The 25855-nt window shown below is 42.8% G+C and overlaps 1 protein-coding gene across 1 annotated transcript; it reads left to right on the top strand.

Moving 5' to 3' along the window:
- Positions 1-7423: 7423 nt before the first annotated feature.
- CNOT8 (CCR4-NOT transcription complex subunit 8) lies at positions 7424-14577 on the top strand. The gene is made up of 6 exons (XM_056857863.1): positions 7424-7607; positions 8336-8529; positions 11514-11675; positions 12444-12588; positions 14079-14189; positions 14428-14577. The coding sequence occupies exons 1-6, from the start codon at positions 7491-7493 to the stop codon at positions 14575-14577; spliced, it is 879 nt and encodes a 292-aa protein (XP_056713841.1). The 5' UTR covers positions 7424-7490.
- Positions 14578-25855: the final 11278 nt, after the last annotated feature.

Here is a 25855-nt window from a genome sequence, read left to right on the forward strand (position 1 = left end):
TTGAATGTTCTTGTGCTAAGCCAATCACTTAGTATCTTGGGTTGTGCATACTGATAAACCCTGGCAATATTCAGGTTTCGGTTTTACCGAATAACAAAACCTGGGAATAAAGCCGAAGCCAGATAGCCAATAGCTGAATCAGCCAAATAGGTATTCGGCTTTTGTGTGCATGTGTGTGCTTTTCCCAATGGGAATTTTTAAAATGAGCTCTGGGGGAGGCATTTTTGGAGGTCGAGCTCCCAAATTTTCAGGGTAGCTTCAAGGGACTCTCCTTGCATGAACCCCGAAGTTTGGTGGAGTTTGGGTCAGGGGTCTGATTTTATGGGGTCTGGAAGTGGTCAACCTCCTCCTCCATAGAGAAGCATTGTAAACTTTACTTCTCTATGGAGGAGGGGGCGACTCCTTCCGGACCCCATAAAATCAGACCCCTGACCCAAATTTCTGGGTTCATGCAAGGAGAGTCTCTTGAAGCTACTCTGAAAATTTGGGAACTCGACCTCCAAAAATGCCTCCACATGAGCTTTGGGGAAAAAATCCCCATAGACTATAATGGACCCAATTTTTTTCAGTAAACCCGGAAATAGCCGAAATATCCCTTTACCAGTATGAGTACTCGGCTTATTCAGGGTTTACTGGGGGAAAAAATCAGGCCCAATAAACCCAAACCCTAAATTTACTGATTTTTTTTTTTGTACAACCCTAGTAGTAACTGATATTGAAAGACCTACTTGAGATCCTGGAGAGCCACTACCAATTAGAGCAGACAGTGCTGAAGTGCTGAGCAGCCTTGCCTTGACAGCCTTGTTTTCTTATATTGCAAGCAAAGAGAGGCAGGAAATATAGTATATCTGAACACTTGCTACCTTGGTTGCTAGTGCTCTCAGTGACCATTTACACCCACCTGAGAGGTAAATTAGGCTGGGAATGTGGAAAGGGCCCAAGGTCACCCAGTGAGTTTCCACAGAATGGCAATTTGAGGCCATAGTCTGAAACTCTAACCACTTCACCACACTGGCATTCATGTGGGGGCTGCTGTTGAACAGTAGCAAGCAGCCAGGCTTAGGTAAATCCCTAAAGATTGGTTGGTAGCAAGTTGCCTGGTAGTTGCCACCAAGCCTGACCCCAGTAAAGTTTGTTGGGGAAATTGCTAGGGCATCCGATGCAATGCCCAAGGGTACTTACCTAAGAGTACTTGCTTACATGTGTGTGTGCTGTGCACGGCTATTGTTACCACCTGTCTCTTCCATCCCATCTCCAGCAGAAATGACGGAGCTTGTCATTAGCAGTTTGGGGAGAGACCAAATATTAAAGGAATCTCTGTGTTGTAATAACTTGTATCAATTTATGCCTTAGTTTGCAGTGTGCTGTAGCACCATAACAACCCAATGCTATAACAATTCAGTGCTATATCACCAGCACTGGGATGCATTAGATTGCATTGGATTGTTATAGTGCTATGGCGCTATAGGGCAAATCTCAGAACATTAAAAAAAAAAGGACAAAAAAGAATACGCTGCAGAAAAAGGTGAGAAAAACAGCTCAGATATACAATCATCTGCTTGGTTGCCTGAAACATGTGTTCGCAATGAACAAAATGTTGTCTTTGCAGAATTCTATGAGGTGTGATGCTGCTTCGAGTTCCTAGCCCAAATTTCCCAACAATATTGGTTTCTGCTTTGTTTCCTACTTTTGCATTCCAGTCACCTATTATAAGCACATCTTGTTCAGGTGTGTGATCAATTTCTTTGCGGGAACTTGCATAAAAGCTTTCAATTTCTTGATTGATAATATCTTCTGATATTATTCAGTCAGACTTTGCATTATAGCCCCTGCTTGTTTATGCTATATCCTGCCTCACTATTAGAGCACTCTGTTTTTTCTGTTTGTCCTTTGAGATTCAGTGTGGTGTAGTGGTTAAGAATGCTGGACTACTATCTGGGAAATCTGGGCTTGAATCCCACTTGTGCCATGGAAGCTTGCTGGATGACCATGGGCCAGTCACACATTCTCAGACTAACCTACTTCACAGAGATGTTGGGAGGAGAAAATGGGGGAGAGGAGAATGATGTAATCTGCTTTGAGTCCCCATTGGGGAGAATGATGGGGTACAAATGAATTAAATAAAATTAATAAACATAAATAAAACACAGTTTTCTGACTGAAAATGTCCTAATCCAGTCCGCTTTAGTTCACTCTCTCCCAGGATTGCAATGTTTAAACGTTCCATTTCTCATTTTACAATTTCCAGGTTACCTTGATTTATACTTCTAATGTTCCATGTTTCTATTGTATGCGCTAAACATCTTTTGATTTTTCTTTTGCATCCATTCACGTCAACAACTAAACATCCTTTCAGCTTTAGCCCAGTTGCGTCATTAAGAATAGTGCTATTTGTAGTTGTCCTCAGCTTTTCCCCAGTAGCTGACTGAGTCCCATCTGACCTGGGGGTTCCATCTTCCATCACTATATCATTTTGGGTTGTTTCATCATAGGGGTTTCGAGGTGAGAGATGATCACAAGTGGTTTACCATTGCAGTACTAACCAGGGTTAGTTGAAGTGTCACCTTCCACTACTACTGCTGCTGCCCAGTAGCTAACCCTTCAAGGATTCCTCTGCCCCACCACCACCATTGGAGCTCCAATCCTACACAGCCAAATTAATAAAAAGAAACAAGCATGTTTTTATGAATGCAGTTGCTATCATCACACAGGGTGATCCCAACTGTTTACTAAAGAAATCCTGCCAATTTCAATAGCCTACTTCTTAATAAAATTGCAGTCTTGATGTTGCAGTTCTTCATGTGGATGTTAATTAGTTCACGTATGCCTCTGTAACTTCATATTGTATCTGCTCACCTCATTTCACCCTGTTTACATTTTGTGCACCATAATGTTGGCAGTATCTCACACCAATGCTGCATTATTCTTTGGACTGGATCTTGTTTTGAACTCGCCTGTCTTTGTATCACCTTTCCTTCCATAAAAGACACTCATATACAACTGAGTGAACTAAGGCTCACAAAACCTTCTGCTGGAATAAATGTTAGTCTCTTAAATGCCACTGGGCTCCTTTTATAATCCTGCCAAAGTCACTTAAGAGTAAATGCCAGCGAATCCTTTATTTGCAGTGAGGAAATTACACATTCGTGGAAATGGGGCTGCTAATTTGCAGGTAGGAGCTGGAGATCTCCCAGAAGTACACATCCCTTGACTAGAGGTCAGATCCACTGGAACAAACGGCTCCTTTGGAAGGTGGGCACGATGATGTTATACCCTGGTAAGATCCGTCCCCTCCCCTCCCCAGGCTCCACTCAATGTGAAACCATTTCCATGTAACCCTGCAGGCTGAAACTAATTCGTTCTCCTTCATAGTCCTCCTTCCTTACAGGACTTTGCTAGCCTTGCTTTGGGGCCCTGCTAGACAACCATGACTAAAGTCACGACTCTTAAACGAGGATATATATATATATTAAAAAAAAAAGCCGCCAAGTGTTCATATTCTGCTTTACTCAACATTTTCCTTCCACACCGCACGCCACCACGGACTAGCCCAAAAACACACGTTCACCACGCAGTCCCCCCTCTGACTCTACGCATGCTCAGACTGCTTTCCTTCTCGTCTTTTCGCTTACCTTGGAAGTTGGGAACGGGGGGGGGGCGAGAGAGAGAAACCCCGGATGTTTTCCGCTCTAGGAATGCCCGTTGTCTCTCTCTGTTCGGCGCATGCGTGAGGTGAGGTTGAGGACGTACGCCGAACCACCGAGTGATGGAGAAGAGGTAGGGTAGAGCGACCTGAGCAAGACGGAGGAAAAGAGTAACGGTCCGGCGGTCGGTTCTCCCGCTTTCCTGGTGAGGGGTGGGTCGGGGTACCCCGTTTCAGCCGCAGGCCCGGAGGGAAAGTCGGAGATGAGGCGGGAGGCGCTTAGGGGCGGGACAGGGGGGGGGGTGTTTTTTTTGTTTTGTTTTGTTTTTCACACCGGATTTCCTGGTTGTTTTTGAAGCCTGGTTGGTCTTGTGGGAGAGTGGTAATAGTGACAGTGGTTTATAGGAGACAATGGTAGTCTCAAAGGCGGGAGTTCAGACTCGCCCCCCCCCCTGGGGGGGGTGTCGTGAAAGTTCTTGACCTTTTTAAAAGCGCTCAGAAATGGCTCTTCGCGTGCTTCCTGCTTGACGAGGGAGGAGGCCATGCGGTGCAACCTTGGTGTCCCTGTATTTCCGACGGTGCAAGACCGAGACGTCATATACCCGTATTCCGGGTTGGGGAGGAGGCAGAGAGAGACTGACGAGGCCCTAAGAGAAACCAGTGATTTTGTGGCCTGTACCGTTGTCTTCCAGATTAAGCTGTCGTCGGTTACAGCCCACGTCTTCAGATGCGATGAATTTCTTTCCACCCCGTCAATCTAAAATGCCTGCATGGCGAGGATCCATTTGTTGTGTCCGAACATGTTGGCTCTCGTCCGCTAAAGCTTACGCTGGAATGCAATTGGGCAACTTTTCACAAGGCTCCTATTCATTGTTGCTGCTTCTTTGTAATTAAAGCAGTCTTGCAATCTAGTGTGGGTCCACGGTTGGACTACCATCCTGCTCCCATGAATTGCAGGCAGATTGTGCTCTGAAGAGATCCCGGATATGTCCAGAAAGTCAGGGGTGCATGTGTTATGTGTGTCTTTTCCAGTGTATGTGGGCAGGATTGTGGGGGCAGCCTGGCAATAGATTTGTATGCTTGAGATATTTGGACAAGCATGAAAAACAGGTGGAGAAGAGCATTAGTCATGGAAACTGGGGTTATCCTGAAAGAGGCGGAGTTCCCTGGGCAAGAACGAAACAGGAAGGAAATGAAAGCAGGCGAGGTTCTAGATGGGAGAAATATCTTATTATTGGGGTTGTGGGTGTGAGGCCGCCTGTTTTTGACATGGAAGTCTGAGCAGGGTGTTTTGTAAAAGGAGCTGATTCCAAGCAGATCCTGGAAATCCCATTGTTGTGCTTGGCCAGCTGTATATTATTATCATCTATATTCCAATAGCAAGGTTGGCCAAATCTGAGGATACTTAAATCCAGTGATTGGAACTGCGAACGAGCAAGACATATCTTTCTACAAATTTGAAAAGAGCCCCAGGTTTGCAGAAAAATATGCAATCTAAAGAACAACAACAACACACCCAAACATTGGTGTTTTTTTAAAAAAAAATCCCAAAATGATAAATGGAGTGCCTGTAGCATTAAGAAATTGATACCTTCAGTGGCCATTGCTAGGCAACCACAGGTTTTCAGGCTGGGTTTCTGTGAGTAAAAAGGCAAGGGGAGGTGGTAGAGTCCTTTACAGGGCTGTTTTGGCCTTTCAGGGTGGACCCATTGGGGCCAGTCCTGAGATAAGGTTGCCAGATCTAGGCTGGGAAATTCCTGGAGATTTTGGTGTAGAGTCTGGGGAGGGAGGAATGATGAGGGGAGAGACCTTAACTGGATATGCTATAGAGTCCACCCTCCAAAGCAGCCATTTTCTTCAGGAGGACAGATTTGCACCATCTGGTGTTCAGTTGTAATTCCAGGAGATCTCCAGCTCCCACCTGGAGTTTGGCAACACTAGGTCTGAAATTGTGGTGGGGAGTCGGTTTCTTTTTTGTGATTGCTCTATATAGGCGCTGAGAAAAGGCGGACATCTGTCCTAAACCTATAAGACCTAAATTGTCTCAAGTGTATGTTTTAAGTGGCATTAAATGGAAAAATAGATCTATTCAAAATTCTCAGCACCTCAAAGAGAGTTTAGCTTTAGCATCTGTAAGAATGCAAAGGTGGTTTTTTTGTAACTTTGATAAAATGGTGGAAAAATTACTTCTTTAGTTATCGTGTCTGTTGAGTATTATAGTATCTCAAAATATATAGGAAAACAAGGAAAGAAGCAGCAGCGAGGGGCGTTCCCGGGCTTGAAGGAGTTACGAAACTGACTAAAGTCAGCTCCCCACTGGGAACACCCCCTGGTCTCTTCCAGGATTTAATTCCCAGAGAGGCTGTGCCAGCAGGGGAGCCCTGTGCAGTTCTGCAGTGCCAAGGTGCCAACGGGAATGCACCCCCCCCCCCGCGGGTGGTTATGCTGGGGGCTTAGAAATGTGCTCTAAGTCTTCATAAACGTTACTTGCTGCTTTTAATTCTGTTCAGTATAATTCTTGTTTTGTATGGTAAATGAGAAATATGATCATGAAGAATGCACATTTTCCTTTCATTCCCATCCTCCCCCTTTCTATTCTCCAAATATTTTTTCTTACCTTCTGGCCAGATCAGTTTGCTGCACAGAATTTCAACAGGTCTGTCATTTAACCTGTGGAAACTAGCTTAATTACTTAATAGGATGAATAGTAATGTAATGCAACTAGTGTATAATAGTAGCTAAAAGAATGAACCCTGATTTAGGTGTTTGGTGGCTAAAATCTAATCTTGACCACAGATTTTCTAGATAGCCTTTGGTAGGCCACTGTCAACCTCAGTTCTCACATTTTCTATAGTGGTATAATCCTGGTTTACCTTACAGGGCTGTTGTAAGGATTATTATGATAACATATAAAGCACTTTGAACATTGAAAGTGTTATACAAGTGCTAAGTATTATTAATTCCCATTAGTATTTTGCTAATGAAACAGTTACTTTTCTTTGTTTAGCTGGAAGGGCCTATGTGGGAAATGCATTGCCTTTGCCAGCATGAGATGTAAATGGCTTAGATGTACTAGAATCAACTTGTGGCCAAAGCAGAACAGAATATGCTATAAATATTAGGTTGCAAATATCCTCCTAACAGGTTTTACACTTATTATCTGCCATGAAATTATTATATTTTAAAATGTAGTGATCATTGCCTTGTGTTGTGTGGAGAATTTCCACTAATGGAAAGGAGTAATCTGATTCACCTCCCACTGCAGACATGTGATGTATGCTGTACCTAGGGGTCCCTGGTCCCATAGGAACAGCATTTTGGGTCCATTTGGGGCTGCAGTGGGAGGGGGGAGTGAGGGAGTCCTATCCCACTGACAGAAATGACCTCTGTTAGTGGAGATCTGTTGCAGGATCCTGTCATTGTCTTTAACCAAACCAAAGTAAATAGAGAACAGCTATGTGTAATTATCTACTAATAACTTGCCCTGATGTAAGAATGCTGTTTTAAATTAGAAATGTGTGGTTTACCCCATGCTTCTTTCATACCAAGTGCTCATATTTGAATTGCAGACAGAAGAGAGAAAAGTAGTTCAGTACTTCAGCTTTAGAGTCACATGTGCCAGACAAAGCTTGTGTCCTTAATTAGGAATGTCGAAGTCTGCAATTCTTTGTGCAATAGGAATCACTACTGATCGGGGTGCCCATTTAGTGTGACGTGAAGTATGATGGTTTTGACAGTAATTAAGCTTAGGTACGTTGTAGTAAAGTAGTATTTTTATAGTGCGTTTTATTTTGGCATTTTGCAGTTTCCATCATTGTCATCGTGACTGTGGTGCAGAACTTTCAAGATGCCGGCAGCACTTGCAGAAAACAGTCAGGTGATCTGTGAAGTGTGGGCAAACAATCTAGAAGAAGAGATGAGGAAAATTCGAGAAATTGTTCTCAGCTACAGCTATATTGCAATGGTAAGCATGCTTCAGTGTTCAACCTTTTTTCTGCATCTAGGACTTATTTGTATATGTGGGTATAAATTTTGTTATAATGTGTGCTCAACTGGTCAGTAGACATGAACCAGGAGCACAGAGGTATCTTTCAATGTTTCTTGCATTTCTAGTGCAAATTTAACACAGGTGCCTAACTATTTGTATGCTGTCTCAATTGCTCTAAAAACAGACTGTTTTGTAAATCTTGCACTTGTGCATTTTTGCACAATACTTTTCAGAAATTGGCCTTCACATCCTATTATGTGCTCTGAAAGGCAGGTGGCTATTGGAAAGAGAATGCTGGAGTAAAGTAAAGCAGTCCTGTTCACATCAAAACATAACATACATGTAGGGTTACCAGCTCTGGGTTGGGAAATACCTGGAGATTTGGGGGTCGGGGAGCCTTAGATACTTCACCCTACTAGTTTCTAGTTGCACCCTTGAAATATTGGGAAAACAAAGCAAATAATCAAAACCATCCAACTGAAAATGTAACAAGAAATAGTTGGTAAAATGTCTCTCTGTTGCCGAATGGAACAAACAGTTCTGTTAAAAGGCTTGAGAGCATAGGAAAATGAGAGGTCATTGTATTAATAATACTGGAGATTAATTTTAGTTAGTCCACTGAATAGTCAATTTTTGGTGTTATTACCTAGGTGAATTTCCCTGGTTATTAATACTGTAGTAAAATTCTTCCCTTCTCTGCATAGGATACAGAGTTTCCCGGAGTTGTCGTTCGACCCATCGGTGAATTTCGTAGCTCTATTGACTATCAGTATCAGCTGCTGCGGTGTAATGTTGATCTCCTGAAAATCATCCAGTTGGGCCTGACTTTCACAAATGAGAAAGGAGAATATCCTGCTGGAATCAACACCTGGCAGTTTAACTTCAAATTCAACCTTACGTAAGTTTGTGTGTGTGTGTGTGTGGGGGGGGGGGGAATAATCTTTCTGTTCTATTATGAAAAGTGGTACTAAGTAAAAACACAGCAAGAAAAATTCCCATGTTAGCATGAAGGATTATACTTCAAGCTGAATCTTCGACCCTAGAAGTTGTTAATAATTGGTCTTTTCTCAAAACCGTATTAAAGCATTGCTCTTAATCCCAGGATGATCACCAAATTATTTGGCCTGTGAGTCTAGACAATAAAACTCGATGGCCTCTTACCAGATTTTCTTTAAAATCAGGAACAGTTTATTGCCTAGGAGGTATTTTTTCCCCTGTGGCAGCAAATTAGGAAGCTATTTCCAAAAGCTGTAATCCACTGCCATTTATGTAATACGTATGTGGAGTAAAGATTTATTAAAATAAATTACTGTGATATATATGGATGATAGTCTTGTCAGCTGGTGTCTTCCACTCATCCAAACATGACGTTGGAACAAATCCATCATATCTGATTACAAATTCAAGTCAAGGTGCATTTCCTTACATGCAAAAAATATGTTCATATTCAGGGTTAGTATGTTCTAACTGTTTTAAGGATTGCCTCTGCATTAATTTCCTAGAGGGATGGTTAACAAGTGTGTTAGACATAGCAGTACATGGAGGGAGCATCAGTAGTGGTGTGAGGCATAGCCACATGTGGGTGTATGTGATAGGGCATGCAGCAAAGGCTGAGGCCTGCTGGTATTGTTGGACATAGCACAAAAGCCTGCCTTGTGCTCTTTCCATCCTTGCCAGTGCAGCCACATGAATTGCAACATGCCTGAGACTTCTGCGTGGGAGCCTCTGGTGGTATGCTCCCAGTTTGTGCTGGGTACAAGGTTCTCCTGTAAGGCAGAAGGCAAAGGCTGAGACGTTTGTACAAAGCTGGGGTGAACTTGGAGACTCTTCTATTGCTTCCAGCACAAATGAGCACACCTTGAATTGTGGCATCTTGGGAGACTGCCTGTTCATCACTTATGGTTACAGCAGTCTTGGGTTAGAGGAGTGCCGGACTTTTGTGCACCCTTTTCTGTTGGAATTTGACTGCTTCCCTGTACAGGTGAGCTGTATGATCCACTATCCAGCTTGAGGCCTAGGATGGATGTTTCGACTGACCCCTCTGCCCCTCAGCAATCCTGCTTCCCCATCATCCTGGGAATGTTTTGCGGCCCTTGTAATTCCAGAACACATTATCTCATAGCAGAGGCCAAACTTGATGCGTTTTACCCTTGAGAGATCAGATCACTTTTACCAGCACTTTCTCTTAATGGTTGCAACTATATGGCTACTGCAAATTTTTGGTATGTGTGGTAAGTACCATCAAGTCACTTCCAACTTATGGCAACCCTATGAATTAGTGACCTCCCAAACATCCTAACGTTAACAGCCTTGCTCTGGTCTTGCAAACTGAGGGGACATGGCTTCCTTGGTTGAGTCACTCCATCTCATGTTCGGTCTTCCTCTTTTCCTAGCATAATGTCTTTTCCAGTGACTCTTGTACTCTGGCTACATTAGGAGGAGACGATAGCCTCAGTGTGGTCGCTTTAGCTTCTAGAGAAAATTCAGGCTTGTAAATGCAAATCTCTTTAATCCTTTCCACACAGTTTTCAATGCTTTGAAAACTAAGTACATGTTGCATATTGCATAATTTTGAGTACTCAGTCATGAAATGTAAGTACAAGATAAATTGCTTTGCCGAGGGGAAGAGGGTGAAGATTTAGGCTCAATGACATTACGCCCACTTAGATTGGACAAATTTATCACCTACCAAGAGTTAATTAACTGGGAAGGGGAAAAAAGCTCACTAAAAGACTTTCAGTTACTTAAAGACGATTTACAATGGCTTCAATATTATCAAATTAAATCAGTATTTACACAAGATATGAAGAATGGATTCTCTAAAGAGAAATCGCCTTTTCACAGGATGTTATTAGATAATAACACTCAACTGATCTCTAAAATGTATAATCTTCTTTTAACAATTTATTGTGAGCAGGAAATAATTAAACCAACAATGATTAACTGGGCTCAAACTGTGGGACATGATATTGCTTTAAATAAATGGGAAAGATTATGGGCGAAAGACCTGAAAGGAATAAATGCGCAGTCAATTCGAGAAAATATATATAAAATGATGTATAGATGGCATTTAACACCTAAGAAGATTGCAAGGATTTATAAAGTGACATCCCCTAAATGTTGGAAATGTAATAAAGTTGGTTCTTTTTATCATATGTGGTGGACTTGTGACAAAGCTAAGGATTTTGGGGATATGATTTATAATGAATTAAGACTAATAGTACAAAAAATATACCCAAAACACCAGAAATGATGCTATTAAGCATGATACCTGATGACTTGTTAATACAAAGGACTTTTTTGATCTATGCGACAACAGCTGCAAGATTGCTCTATGCAGCAAAATGGAAAGGGGCAGACACTCCTGGGAAAGAAGACTGGATTATGAAAATGTTTGAACTGGTGGAAATGGCAAAATTTACAGCTACTTTAAACCAAAAGGACAATGTTCAATTTATGGGGGAATGGGAGGCTTGGATGAAATATTGTGAATATGAACTAGGACTGGGGAAAATGGAAGAGTATCTTTTAATCTGATCTAGATGATATTGCTAACATAAAGAAGTGTAATTAATTATATTAACAGAATATTTTGATTGAAATTTAACTGAGATATAAGAATAATTAAGATTATCACGACGGGATAGAATACTTTATTAAGAGGCGGACGGAGGTGATGGGGAAGTTAACAAATTTTCCTTTGTTTTTTATTTTATTAAGTACTTAAATAACTATAACAACATTACTTATGACTTAATTTTTTATATTATTTTTATTGTTGTTTGTTAACATGGAAAATTTATATTATATAAACCAATAAAAAAAAAAGATTTAGGCTCAATGACAACTGATGTCTAATGCTTATTTGCCTTTCCCTCCTAGAGAAGATATGTATTCTCAAGATTCTATAGATCTTCTTGCAAGCTCTGGGCTGCAATTCCAGAAGCATGAGGAGGAGGGGATTGATACCTTGCATTTTGCAGAGCTGCTTATGACCTCTGGTGTAGTGCTCTGTGACAATGTGAAGTGGCTTTCATTTCACAGGTTGGTCAAATAGACTTTTTCTTATAACTGTTATTCTGTGTTCATAACACTTTGTGAATATTCTTCCTTCGTCTTCTTGGTTTGTAGGGCAGAAAGAATTGTAGGGTTGCCAGTATTTTTTCCCCCTTCCCAGCAGGGCCTTTGTGCTGTCTCCAGCTATGCATCAAGTAAAAATTCAGCAAAGAAAGCTTTCCCCATCATTCTTGAGTGCTGGCAAAATATTTTGTTGCCGAATGTTTGGTTGTCGTGCATGGATTATACAAAAACCCTGTACAACAAAAATGATTGGGCAACCCAAATCATTAATATAAGTAAAGTAATAGGAGCTGTAGAGTTAAGTGGTACTTCACACATATAGGGCAGGCAGAGCATAAATGGATTGATTGCTTTTAAATGCTGGACTTGAAAACCTCATCTCCCAGAAACGAGTAGTTGTTTTCAATTATGAATACTTGGCTTGTACTTTTCACCAGCAGCAATTCACAAGTACTTGCTGCCTGGTAGAATAAAGTAGATGACTCTGCCCTGCTGCCTCTTGTGCCATCTTTCCACTTGGGAATGCAGACTTCTGTCATATTCATTCTCTGCTTCTTACCAGTAACTCCCTCAAGGTTGTTACCTAATAGCTGTACTTCAGTAGCTATCTTCTGATTTTGTAAAGGATGTGTTGAAGTAGGGAGAATGTGATATAATACAGTCCTCTGTCATAGCAGACGCAAGCCCTAGACTGTTGCTGGGTGACATCTCTTTTCACCATTTCTCCAACAGTGGCTATGACTTTGGTTACATGGTGAAACTCCTAACAGATTCAAGGCTTCCAGAAGAAGAGCATGAGTTCTTTCATATCCTGAACCTTTTCTTCCCATCCATATATGATGTTAAGTACTTAATGAAGAGCTGCAAAAATCTGAAGGTACTTTCAGTACTGTGTTTGCCAAACTTGCTGTAAGTTGGGTTTGCTTGTGTATATGCAAGCACAAAATTGAAGTAAACCAGCGTATGGATTATATTGTCTTTTATGTTTTCATAATCACCAGGCATATATAATTTAAATTGCCTTGGCTTTATATATGTATATTAGGGCTGGGAGGAAAGGCAGCATGATATAGCCTGATCTGGTCAGATCTTGGAAGCTAAGTAGGGTAAGCCCTATTGGGATGGGAGACCACCAAGGAATATCAGGATTGTTATGCAGAAGAAGGCACCGGCAGACCACCTCTATTAGTCTCTTGCCTTGAAAACCCCGTAAGGGGTCACCGTAAGTCGGCTGCAACTTGACGGCACTTTATACACACGCATTAGGATGCTGGTCAGTTGGCTGCCTACCATTTTATCATGACCAAATCCAGAAAATGTAAAGAAAGTGCTGTCTTTTTTGATGGGATATGGGGAAGGCGGTTGACGGTTCAAATGCGAATCCTTAAAGCTTGCATTTATAAGATCTGCAAATAGCAGGAAAAAATCTTTTTTGAAAGGCTAATGTAAGGTATATTTGGACCAAAACTGTGATCCAAATTGTAATTTTTTTGAGGCTTGCTGATATGAGAACATGTTTTGGGGATAGGTAGTTACTGCATTAAATTTGCCCACATAATCCTGTTCAGAAATCATATTTCAGTCTTCTAGACTGAAATTTATTTTCTATGCTGCAGTATATTCTTGGAAATTTACATAGTAAAGTGCTTTATATCAGCTGCAACAGTAATACATATTGTTGTGTAGTAGTCCTTAATATACAGAGAGAGCCCATGTATGTTTCTTAGAAGTGATGAGGGTGGATTAATGGTTCGGCATAGTTTTTAAGGTGGGCTTCATTATTGGTGGGGGAAGAACCCAGGCCTTGACATAAGTCACATTTTTACTCTTATCTCATTTCAGGGTTGAGGCTAAAATGTTGCTCAGAGCTTTTAAAAAAAATCCTCATAACAACCCTATGAGGTTAGGCTTTGTGTGTATGACTGTCCAGGGTCACCCACCAAGCTTCCATGTTAGAACGGGGATTTGAACCTGGCTCTGCCAGATCATAGAATGACACTCTCACCATTGTGTCACCACCACCAATACTATTGCCATGTCATTAGCTGCTGTCAACTTGGGTTTTGTCCGCTGGATCACTTAGTGGTGTCATTACTAATTGGTCACTAAATTCTTATGCAAGGTTAACTTTATTTGTAAAACGTAAATATGAATCTTTGTTTATTGCAGTGCACTATCTATAGGGCTGCCCTTGAAAGTATTCTAGAAATTTCAGGTAGTACAAAACATGGTGGCCAGCTTTTGATCCACTGTCATGCCAAAGGTTCATTATTCCTGTATGAAGACTGCCTCATTGTCTGTTTCCAGACTCAGTTCCAGGTGTTGCATCAGACTAGTTCAGTTCTCAGATTTGTTTCTGCATTGCAGGGAGGTCTTCAAGAAGTTGCTGACCAGCTAGATTTGCAGCGGATTGGACGGCAGCACCAAGCTGGATCAGACTCTCTACTCACAGGGATGGCATTTTTCAGAATGAAAGAGGTACCTTCAACATGCCTATTCTGACACATCAGGAAGGGAGTACATAGGGACTTAAATAGCTCAACACTCTCATAGCATTTTCAACCCCTTCAGGCTAAAGTGCAATTTTCATAGTATTCAGAGTCCCTTTTCCATGGGTCATGCAAGCACTGCAGATATGTCTTAATGTAATTACATGACAAAAGTTACAGGGGATGAATGGCACAACTAGAAATGTAATGTTGTTTTCTCTCTCCAGTTGTTCTTTGAGGATACAATTGATGATGCAAAGTACTGTGGGAGACTATATGGCCTTGGTACCGGAGTGGCTCAGAAACAGAGCGAAGATGTTGAAACAGCCCAAGAAAAAATGAGTATTTTGGCTATTATCAACAATATGCAGCAGTGACAAGTTTTACACAAGGGGCCATGAAAGTAAACTGCCTCCTTAAAACTGTTTAGCATCTCTCAAACCAACAGCAAAACTGCTAGTGTTTTTGTACGGGGCAAAATGCATCTTTATGTCCAATCCCAGGAGATGCCGATCAAGTGATTTCGTAATTACTGGTATAGTATTTTGCCTGTGTGTGAAAACCAGAGGGACAAGTTACAATGTATATACTTCTTTTCTTTTAAACCAGACTGAATCTGCAAGGAGTAAATCTTTTCAGAACTTTCAGCAGAGCTGAGGTTCTCTCGTGCACTTGCAGATTCAGCTTTTGAAAGCTTATTTTAAAACTTCTTTTGCTCTCTGTGAGGGTGATGTGTTTTTCAGCCCTCTGCTAGTTTTTACCTTTTGTGTAAGTCAATTTGTGACCATTCAACCCTGGTGGTGGAGATAATGCATGAAAGTAGCAGTCATAATGGCTGTATTTGGCTAGCATTATACCTAGCACCTCCTTTCCTTTAGATAGCTGGGCCATGGAGTATTATATTAAGTTTAATCTTTACTATAGATTGGAACAAAATTGTCTGCATGCTTCAGACTGCATTTAAGTCTGGACCAAAGCTATTTCAGTTGCTTGGTTTCACTTCAAGTGAAATACTTTATCCTTCTCATAAACTGGAGGTTCTTAACGTGAATATTACATGTTGTATTTAAGATTTTACAACCAGTGAAAGTTAAAACTTCTAGATTTCCCTTTTATAGTACATTACAGCCCCAGATTGTTGAAAATGGCTATAGAGTAAGAAGCTATTCTGAAGTGTATTTGATACTTCTGCAAGTCTCATACAGTCCTGAAAACCAAATGGAAGGCGACAGCAGTCTGGTATTTTAACAAGCTTAAACTCTCCACCATGCACATCTTGCAAGCTGATGTTGAAAATGCTTGTGTGTACATATTATTGGTTCTTAATTTTGTAAAATAAAGGCTTTTCTTAAGGCATGATACTATTTTTGACTGCTGTTCTTATTTTGAGAAGATATCCATCAAATTCTGCTGACAATCTAAGACAAACCCTGACTTCAGACAGAAGCTTTCAGTAAGTAGTGGAATACCAACCAAAAATCACTTTGCTTACTTGAATACATAGCATAATCCAGTGATGCTTAGGAGTCTTTCATTAATGCTGTTCCCCAATATAGCACCTGCCCCATGTTCCAGGAAAGTGGGCAAGGCCATTGCTTAGTAAAACTTGCAGTTGACAGGTGTTTACTACCTCAAAATATCTACTGCCCCAAGGATTAGAGGGTGGGTGAGCTGCAAGCCGCATGCCTGAGATGGAAGGGCCTATCCTCTGCGCTTGCATTCCTTCACCTAAGCTGCTGGTCACAGTGGGATCATGGTGGTTTTACTCCCCATTTTCCTTGGCCAGCTGGCTTTCCTCCAGGCGTCTTGGTAATCTTCCCATCTTGCCTGACCTTCTGTGAACCTCATACTGTTGAGGCAGCTCTTCCTCATATTCCAGAACCAAGCACTGACTAAAGGTGCAACAGTAGTAGAAAGAAAATATTACCTGCCCAGCTGTACTCTAGTAATTAAAAAGGCTAGTTATATCTTGAACACACATGAAGCTGCCTTATACTGAATCAGACCCTTGGTCCATCCAAGTCTCAAACCGGCGGTGGTTCTCCAGGGTCTCAGGTAGAGGTCTTTCACATCACCTACCTGCCTAGTCCCTTTACTGGAGATACCGGGGATTGAACCTGGAACCTTCTGCATGCCAAGCAGAGGCTCTACCACTGAGCCACATATCAGGTGGGGTTAAAAACGGGTCAGATTCTAGTGTAACCTTATTAGTTGCAAAAAAATTTTTTCCAGGGTAATGATGGATCGAGTGTGAATGAATAATTTTATCTCAGAGGATTTTATTGTGATTTTGCTCATGGTCTTTAGGCCAATAGACCTGTATCATTAAAGCGTCTTTTAGCTACTTACTGAATATGTAAGTCAAACTGAGATAATAATATGGCTTCAGTTCCAGTTGTCCTCCACTAGGAGACGCCTCTCTGATTTTTGGTGTTTGGCTAGCTTTGCCACTGTACTGATTCCACATATGCTGAAGGGAAGAGACATACACAAAAGTGGGAGCTTGGTTCAAAACTACATGTGATGCTGGATGTGCTGAGCCCTTAGGCACCATTCTCCAACATTCCGGTCTTTATAGTATATTAGTGGTGGCGAACCTATGGCACGCGTGTCAGAGGGAGCACTCAGAGCCCTCTCTGTGGGCACGCACACCGTCGCCCCAGCACAGAGTTCGCCTGAGTTCATTACTAGAAAGCCAGAGGGATGCAGGGCCAGGCTGCTCCCCTCTCCACGCGCACCCAAGGGCATTTCTCACATCACCTGCCGCTCTGCCCAGCAGCCCAATGAGAGCGCTTCCTCCCTCCCGTCACATGCGGCAGGACGGCTCACATGTGGCGTGAGGGTGAGGCGCGGATGGCAGCCTGTTGAGTCTGTGGCGAAGGTGATTCCTGTGGTGGGGTTGGAGAGGAGCTAGGTTGGAGGGGAGCAGAGCGCTCGGGCCACAGCGCGGGCTTTGCGGCGCCTCCCACCTTTCAAATTCCCTACTAAAAGAGGAACACCCACTTACCCAGCATGTAATTAACATGTGAAACTCCTTGCCACAGGATGTGGTGATGGCATCTAGCCTAGATGCCTTTAAGAGGGGATTGGACAAATGTTTGGAGGAAAAGTCCATCACGGGTTACTAGCCCTGATGGGTATGTGCTACCTCCTTATTATTCAGGTTAAATTGCCGTGTTGGCACTTTGCAATAAATAAGTGGGTTTTGGGTTGCAGTTTGGGCACTCGGTCTCTAAAAGGTTCGCCATCACTGGTATATTATTTATTACAAGGCACTTCTGAACCCATAAGGATTGAGACTACACAATACAAATGTTAAGAGTGAGAAAACTACAGAAAGCTCAAAAAAATCTCTTCCAGTAACCATTTCACCTTAGGTCTAACGCCTCCAAATCAAGGTTTTCCCTCTAAATTGAAGCCATCAGCTCTTGTATTTTTGCACATTTCTCCCATTTGCTTACATATTGAAACAGAAAACCTTTAGACCTACTCCCTAGTTTTCTTGAGAAGTGTAAATAATACAAATGCGAACCCACAAGGACTTGCAGGAGGAAACGTACCCCCCACACACACACCATTTCCTCTTTCCTTTTCCAGAAAGCACCCATAGTCTCTCCCTTTTCCAGCATGGTGTAGTGGTTAAGAGTGGCAGAATCTAATCTGGAGAACTGGGTTTGATCCCCCACTCTTCCACATGAGTGTCAACCTCTAATCTGGCGAACCAGGTTTGTTTCCCCACTCCTACACATGAATCCTGCTGTGTGACCGTGGGCTAGTCACAGTTCTCTCTGAACTCTCTCAGCCCCACCTACTTCACAAAGTGTCTGTTGTGAGGAGGGGAAGGCAATTGTAAGCTGCTTTGAGATTCCTTTAAGGTTGGGAAAAAGTGTGGTATAAACATCATCTCTCCTTTTGCACCAAACAGCCAACATATGTTTATCTGCCCTTCTGTATTAAGCTTTCTCTCTCCTTCCCCAGCAGCTTTTACCTTGGAAAATTATGGCTCAGTTGTGTGGTGCTTGCCATTGGACCAGACCCATTTGTATGGTAAGGATCCCTCAAGGACTTGTGGAGGGGGGCACCTCGCTTTCTCCTCCCCCACTATTTCCTCTTTCCTTTTCCTGAAAGCCTCCATAGACTCTCCCCTTATCCTGTTTCCTTCATTCCTTAGGTTGCCAGCTCAAGGTTGGAAAATTCCCAGATAAACTAAGTGCTACACCACACTGGCTTTCATTGGGTGGCTGCTGTTGAACAGTAGCAAGCAGCCAGGCCTAGCTGAATCCTGCAAGTTGGGTGGTATCAGGTCACCCAGAGGTTCCTGCAAGGCCTAAGTTTGCTGAGCCCCCAGAATTAAAACTGAACTCCAGACAACAGAAATCTGTCACCCTGGAGAAAATGGCTTCTTTGGAGTGTGGACTATTGCATTATATCTGACGGAGGCCTCTTCCCTCCCCAAACTGCCCTCCTCATACTCCACTACAAAATCTCCAGGAATTTCAAATCTGGAGCTGGCAACCGTAGCCAAGGCTAGTCCCAACGAGTCCTCCCTCAAAGGCCAAAATAGGTGTGGAAAGAGTCCTGCCCCCTCCCTATCTTTTACTCACAGAAACTCCAATCCTTGGAATGCTCTGATGGGCCGGCAACAGACACTCCTTTAATCATTTTGGGGGTTTTTAACCCACCACCCAAATTACTTATTTTTAGATTTCACATTTTTTTCTGCTAACCTGGAGCCCTTTTCAGGTTTGTGGAAAGACCTGTCTTGCCCATTCATAGCTCCAGTCACCAGATTTAAGTATCCAAAGATTTGGCCAACTTCGCTATTAAAATATGATATATAATCATGGCTAAGAAAAATAATTGTGTACTTTGAGCAACTACCATCAGACACAAGGAATGCAGTGCAGCCAAAGTGTCCTGTCCCACAATACAACCTTTAAGTCACATCACTTTCCAATAGCAGAATGAGGACTGCTAGCAAATGTGGCAAGAACAAAATGGAGAGACAAAGACCACTGTTTAAATGCGAGGAGGTAAGTTAATAGAAAGGAAGCTTCTGCACCACCAAACCACTAAATTTTTCTCCCTTTGCCCTCCCCCACCCGTTTCGATCAGTGTTATGGGTCTTTGGGGTTTCTGGACCACCTGCATGGAACAGACACATCTTTCAAGCAGTCAAAGGCCTACGAGAACTTCTCAGAAAGCATGCCTGAATCACCAAAAAAAATCCAAATGACCTTCCCTAAATGCAGTCCACTCCCTCTATTCTGATAACCACAGGAATCAGGAAATATGGCTATGTCAAATGATTTTCTTAACAAGGAGCTTGAAGATACATATCCTTGTGGCAGGTTATGAGGGAACTCCTTGTGTTTTATTGATTTATGTTTCCTCACCACTGTCATTTCTGATACTTATAATTTGTCTCTTGTTTTCATGTCCCATACTTAAGATGGTTGGGGGAGCTGCCAAAAAGCTCTTTATATAAGTTAGAAAATGGAACAACAGAAGCTGAATGAAATAAAAACTCAAAACTGTTTTAGTTGTCTCTTTGGGGGGAAAGGACAGGTTGGCAGGGAGGTTTCAGGAAATAAACTTTTCATGTAACAAAATAACAAATGCGGTTAACATAGGATATTTATGAACATTACAAAATATCTAATCAAGATGTATCTGATGTATTTCACTGAAAGTTCACTTTTGATATTGCCTGAGATTTAGAACCCCTGGCAGTCATTGCTTAGTTAAACAGACCTAAGCTTCTTGAAACAAGATTTCAAATGTTGGCGGAGTCCAGAACAATACACACAATTTCCCCCCGTTTTCTTTCTTAAAACTGGTTAGGGATCACTTAGGAGCTATTTCCCTTATTTATTTATTTATTTCTGATTTATATCCCACCCTCTATCCCCGGCCTAGGCTGGGCTTAGGGAAGGAAATTTAAATCACTGCTTTCACACACAGGATCTTTCTTGATCATTAAGAAAGTGTTCCCTCTCACTCTGGCTGCCAGCCTCAACTGTCAGTTTCATAATGGTCTCTCTCAACTGCCACTTGTAGAATTCTCAAAAAAAAAATTCTGTTTGGACCTCCTGTCACTCAAGGTTTCATGACCTGGACAACTCATTATGCAGCTGTCCATCACACAGGTTCTGAGTTTCCATTATCAGAAGACAGATCAGCATGGTCTGTGCCCTTTGAAGGGAATTAAAATGAACATAATGTTTGCATTATACAGAAGAATGCTAATGTCTAGATTGCAGTTCAAGGTAACTGCTGGCTTTGATTGTATTTAAAATATCAGTTGTAGAGCTATGGTTACCGTACTCATGTATAAGCCAACCCGCGTATAAGCCGAGGTGCCTAATTTTACCCCAAAAATGGGGAAAAATTAGGCACCCATGTATAAGCCGAGGGTCGGCTTACACAATGCCCCTGCCCCAGGTCGCCCTCCCGCCCGGCCTCCCGGGCCCTCCAGACCCACCCCGACCCCAGTGCCACCCCCTCCCGGGCCCTCCACACCCACCCTGACCCCAGCGCCACCCTAGAGGGGAGGGAGAAGAGCCCCTGAACCCCTTACTCACCGGGAGGACGAGGCCTGCTGATCAGCTGGAGGTGGCGGCAGGGAAGGCACGCAGGCCGGATGCGGCAGTGGGGCCCTGCCTGAGCGCAGGCAGGCCCTGCAGGCCTCAAAAAAGGCGCGGGGGGGCAGCGGGGCCTGCCTGCACTCAGGCAGGCCCTGCAGGCCTCTCCCAGGCCGCAGAGAAGGCGCGGGGGGGCCTGCCTGCAGGCAGGCCCTGCAGGCCTCTCCCAGGCCGCAGAGAAGGCGCGGGAGGGGGGCGGCGGGGGGGGGGGCGGCGGGGCCTGCAGGCCTCTCCCAGGCCACAGAGAAGGCGCGGGGGGGCGGCGGGGCCTGCAGGCCTCTCCCAGGCCGCAGAGAAGGCGGGGGGGGGGGCGGCGGGGGGGGGGGCGGCGGGGCCTGCCTGCACTCAGGCAGGCCCTGCAGGCCTCTCCCAGGCCGCAGAGAAGGCGTGCGGGATGGCGGCGGCAGCGGCGGTAAGTTCCCCCTCCCTCTATCCCTCCTCCCCCCTCCCCTCGCCTACCGTATTGACCCGCGTATAAGCCGAGTTGGCTTTTTTCAGCCCTTTTTTTGGGCTGAAAAACTCGGCTTATACGCGAGTATATACGGTAGGTTTTACAGTGAGGGGTATATATTTCCAGTATTCCAGCTGGCAGAAAACCAGTTACTGTGGCAGAATTTCAGGTTACTTTTTCCTAGAAATTCAGCCTGACCCAATGCAAATTATCAAGAGCAAGACCTCTCTGAAAATGTATTTCCCAGGATCAGGAAAGCAGCTGTTTTCTTTTAGCCATAGGGCCAAACTAAATGTGATGGCATCTATGGACTAGACCTGTGGATGCCATCATTTTTAAAGAGATTTAAAAATGCTGCAAGGGCCAGATCCTGATCAGGGTCACAGTACAGCAGGCTGAGGCAATTTTGTCCCAATGCAATCCAAACCAACAAGCCCAAAGAACCAATGCAGAAGCACAGGACAATGTGGCTAGCCTAACACAACAAATGTCAAACCAGCAAATCCACACTGTCAAACCACAGAATCCTCCAAGCCAAATGGAATAGGAATCTGTTGCAAATCCAACAAATGTGAAATCAACCAATCAAGACAATGTTCAACCCAAGAATCAAAAGAAATGTCAGGCCCAAGAATCTACTGCAAGCCTGACACAACCCAACTCCAACAAAGAACACAATGTTAGGGGCAAAATCAAAGCCAGTAGAACATGGCAAGCTGATACCAAGCCTTGGGAAGACACAGAAGCACAGTAAAATAAAAGGGGGAGTGGGAGAACAGTAGTGGGAACCTTAAAATGCTATTCCCAGTTACTCCCAAATATTTGAAGGGGTATTCAAAACCTATTTCCTGGTATCCCGAAAAATCCCTTTGGGAGACCCAAATATATCTGGAAAACACCAAGATATTTTTCAGATATATATCCAAACTGGGTATATCTAAATGCACATTGCTAGTTGTGGAGCTGAAGGCCAATTAGAGCTCTATGGTACTGGCCATGATGCTAGAGGCAGGTTCCAAGATCTGTACCTGTGCCATCAGCTTGGGCAAGCAAAATTAATATGTCTTTAAGGAGAAAGCCATGAGAATAAGTAAAATGGCACTAGTCTCTGTCCTTTTCTGCAGAACTGGTATTGTGTAATTGATTATAAAAAAAAAAACACTCACACACCATTATCACAAAGTATGCTGTCGGCTCCATCAGGTAGGAAAACAAGTCTGCACTCAGAACAGGAGGCAAATAGGCAAAGTAATACAACTTTAAACCATCCTTGGATTATGTCTTCTCTTGGGCCTAGTTCTTAGAAATACCAGATGAAGTAGTAAACAGTATTCCAGATAGCTCTTGATTTGCTGTTTATGAGCGGACTTCTTTCATTCGCAGGAATTTACATGGTGCCCACATGCCTACAATACTGCTGCTGAAGTGCATGGTATTGAGGGTGGAACAAGACACTAAACAGGAAGCTGGTACTATAAAATGACAAGCACCATCATTCTCTCCCTTCTCCAGTGACATTAAGGCGCACTTACCTGTGTCACAACATGAAGTTACACATTTCTCTATGACTAGTTCCACATCACTGTAGCTTGAAGCAATGATAAAAGAATGCAACACTACATGGTCTTTTGAGGTTTTTATTTTTATACATTTTTGTATTAAAAAGGAAAAAGCATAATTACCACAAATTACAAAGGACTAAAGCACTACTAGAATAATGAGTCACATCAGCCTAGAAAGCAGATACTCTGAATAATATTACTGTTTATAATACAAGCTCTCATTCAAGTATTTTACATTTTCTTCCTCTTCCTTTCCCCCCTCCCCCCAACGTGATGACAATCCTAGCACATGGGTTAAGAATTACATACATGGGATTGTGTATGGCAAGCCATATTAATAAAATCGTTTCCTCCCAGATGATATATGGTAACAGTTGGTTTAACCTCAAGAATAAACACAGCTGAAATTGATTGCAAAGACTTCTGTTTTTTATGCAGAAGGGGTGAGGCTGGAGCACATACGAGAAAAAAAAACCTGCTCAGGGAGAGCAAGCAGACCAAACAATCTCGATGTTGTTTTCCACTGTGACTGAATTTTCAGACATCTATAAAAAAAAAAAAAAACACCACTGCATCATTAGCAGGTTGCTTATCCATAGTTTTTAGCAGCTTAATACAGACTTCACACTAATGAAATCCCAACCCTCACAATTTAAAGCTCAGCGTTGACTTCCAAGTCACAGTTTTCATGGACTGGAGATCCCAACCATCATGGTAGTGCACTACTTCAAGGACAAAGCCAGTAACAAGAGGAGGAAGATTCAGCCATTCCTAATCCATAGCCACAGGAATGCTACTATACAGCAGGAAGGCTTTTGTGGCCAAAAGCATTGATATCCTACCCACCCCCACGGGATGTGAGTGGCCCAGGCCACACGGTTGTACCAAAATTTATATTCTGGGAGGGAGGATGAATAGATGCAGGAACAATACCAGTTGAGGAAATAAAACAAAGGAGGGCAACAGATGGCCATCAGACTTGGAAGAATGAAGTCCATAAAACCACACCGGAATGGCTTTAGGCCCATGCCCTTTCCATGCTTCCAACCACAGGGCATCCTCATCACAGATTCATCGGTCCTATGTTCAAGTGTCTTCAGAAAGTGAAAATGTAAACAAACAGAAATGTTGACTTGAGTATTTTTTAAAAAACTTCATCTAAACCCATGTTGCTGAGATGAACTTCCATGCCACTCCCCCAAAAAACATTCAATTGAAATTATTTTTTAAAAAATTGAAACCTTTTTGTTACCCCTCCCTTCTAAAAACCTAGCTGATTTTTTTAAAAGTTATTGACAAATCTGAGTTTGAGGAGGAAGAGCCACGTGGAGCGATAATAGAGCACTGCAGAGGTTTGTTGCATTGAGTGATTGTTTTTGCTTAACCGAAAGAAAATCAAAAAAAGGCATGAACGAAGACTCCCATCCCATTACTTTATAAAAACTGATATTTAGCAGAGTATTGAGGTTACTGTGTCATGTTTTAACAGTACGGTCAGAAGCAAGATGAGAAAATACAGAACCCTGGAGGGACACAACTGCAGATAAAGCAAATGTAGAGAGAGGAGGAAAGGTAAGGGGGATAGGATAGACAGAGCACCAACGCATAGTAGTAATAAAGGTCACTTACTTCCACTATCTATCCTAAACCAGACTCCTCATCCATACCTATCTGTAAGAGGTAAGGGCACCTGATATTCAGGATGTGTAATATTTTTTTAGACATCTTTTTTTTGTACATTAGGAAAACCAACGGAATCCCTAGTAGCATCAGAAACAGCGCAGTAGCCGCTGGCTTCCCTATGTAATAACTGAAGATCTCCCTTCTGACAAGGTATAACCACTAGAGATCTGAGCGTGGGAGACCAATGTCTGTTGAACGTGATCCACCCTGTAAACTAAGGCATAAATTGATACAAGTTATTACAACAGAGATGCCTTTAACATTTGGTCTCTCCCCAAACTGATAATGGCAAGATCCATAATCTCTACAGGTGATGGGATGGAAGAGACAGGTGGTAACAATAGCCATGCATAGCACACTAGGGCTTCTTGCCTACACACACTGATACCATTGTCTGAAGATGATGCAAGACATTAAATACACCCTCATAGCAGAAAAAGGCTAGGCTTCCTCAATGGTGACTTGTCTTCAGTTTGTCTCTTCCACCACAGATAAGAGAATTTGTGGTCTGGCTATCACTATATACCCAGTGAAAGCCAGATAGGAACCAGTGTGCCCATTCTTACAGGGAACAGGGGTCTATCATCTTCTCCCTTCCCACATGCTTTGCAAGCCATTGCAAGTGCAACACTTAGGGGCTGACGTTCACTGGAAGTTAAAAACCATTTCCTTTTAAAGTTAAAAAAGAGCTGGAAGAAAGTATTGATAATCTCACAACTGTATCTAGCCTGAACACTTGGCACCTTGTTACCTCAATAAATGCATTTTTTTCATATTTAAAAGGATACAAGATTGCCATCCCAGCCAATTTCCCTGTCACTAGATGCTAAAACTGCTGCCCAAGTGTAACAAAGAGCTTGAATGATTTCAGCACAACACAGAGCTAAATGAAAAAGCAAGCAACAGAAGTCTATAGACAGCTGATTCCCCTGCTGCAGTGAAAGCTCAGGTCAGGTACTCTGCCACACTTGGTGAAACTCATGTCTTTTAAATGATACACAAATGGCAGGCTAGGGATTTGATGCAGAACAGGAACCCCACTGAAGCAGCAAATAAAAAGTGTGCTGCTACTTGGCCACGCCATGCGTTGTGTGGTTGGCCAAGGCTGCTCAATACACTCACTAACAGCATGCTCTGACACAAGTTAGAACATTTGGCTTGACAAAACAGGCCCTTCCCAGTAATCCCCGTCTCCTCCATTACCTACATCTGTGGCCCCCACAAACAGGAAGAATGATGAATCAACCATTTCCTCCCAACCCTACATTCACAAATATATGCTCCAAATGGCTGACTGCAGGGAGTAGGAGAAGTC

Source organism: Euleptes europaea, chromosome 1 (assembly GCF_029931775.1).
Source record: "Euleptes europaea isolate rEulEur1 chromosome 1, rEulEur1.hap1, whole genome shotgun sequence".
NCBI classification, from domain to species: domain Eukaryota; kingdom Metazoa; phylum Chordata; class Lepidosauria; order Squamata; family Sphaerodactylidae; genus Euleptes; species Euleptes europaea.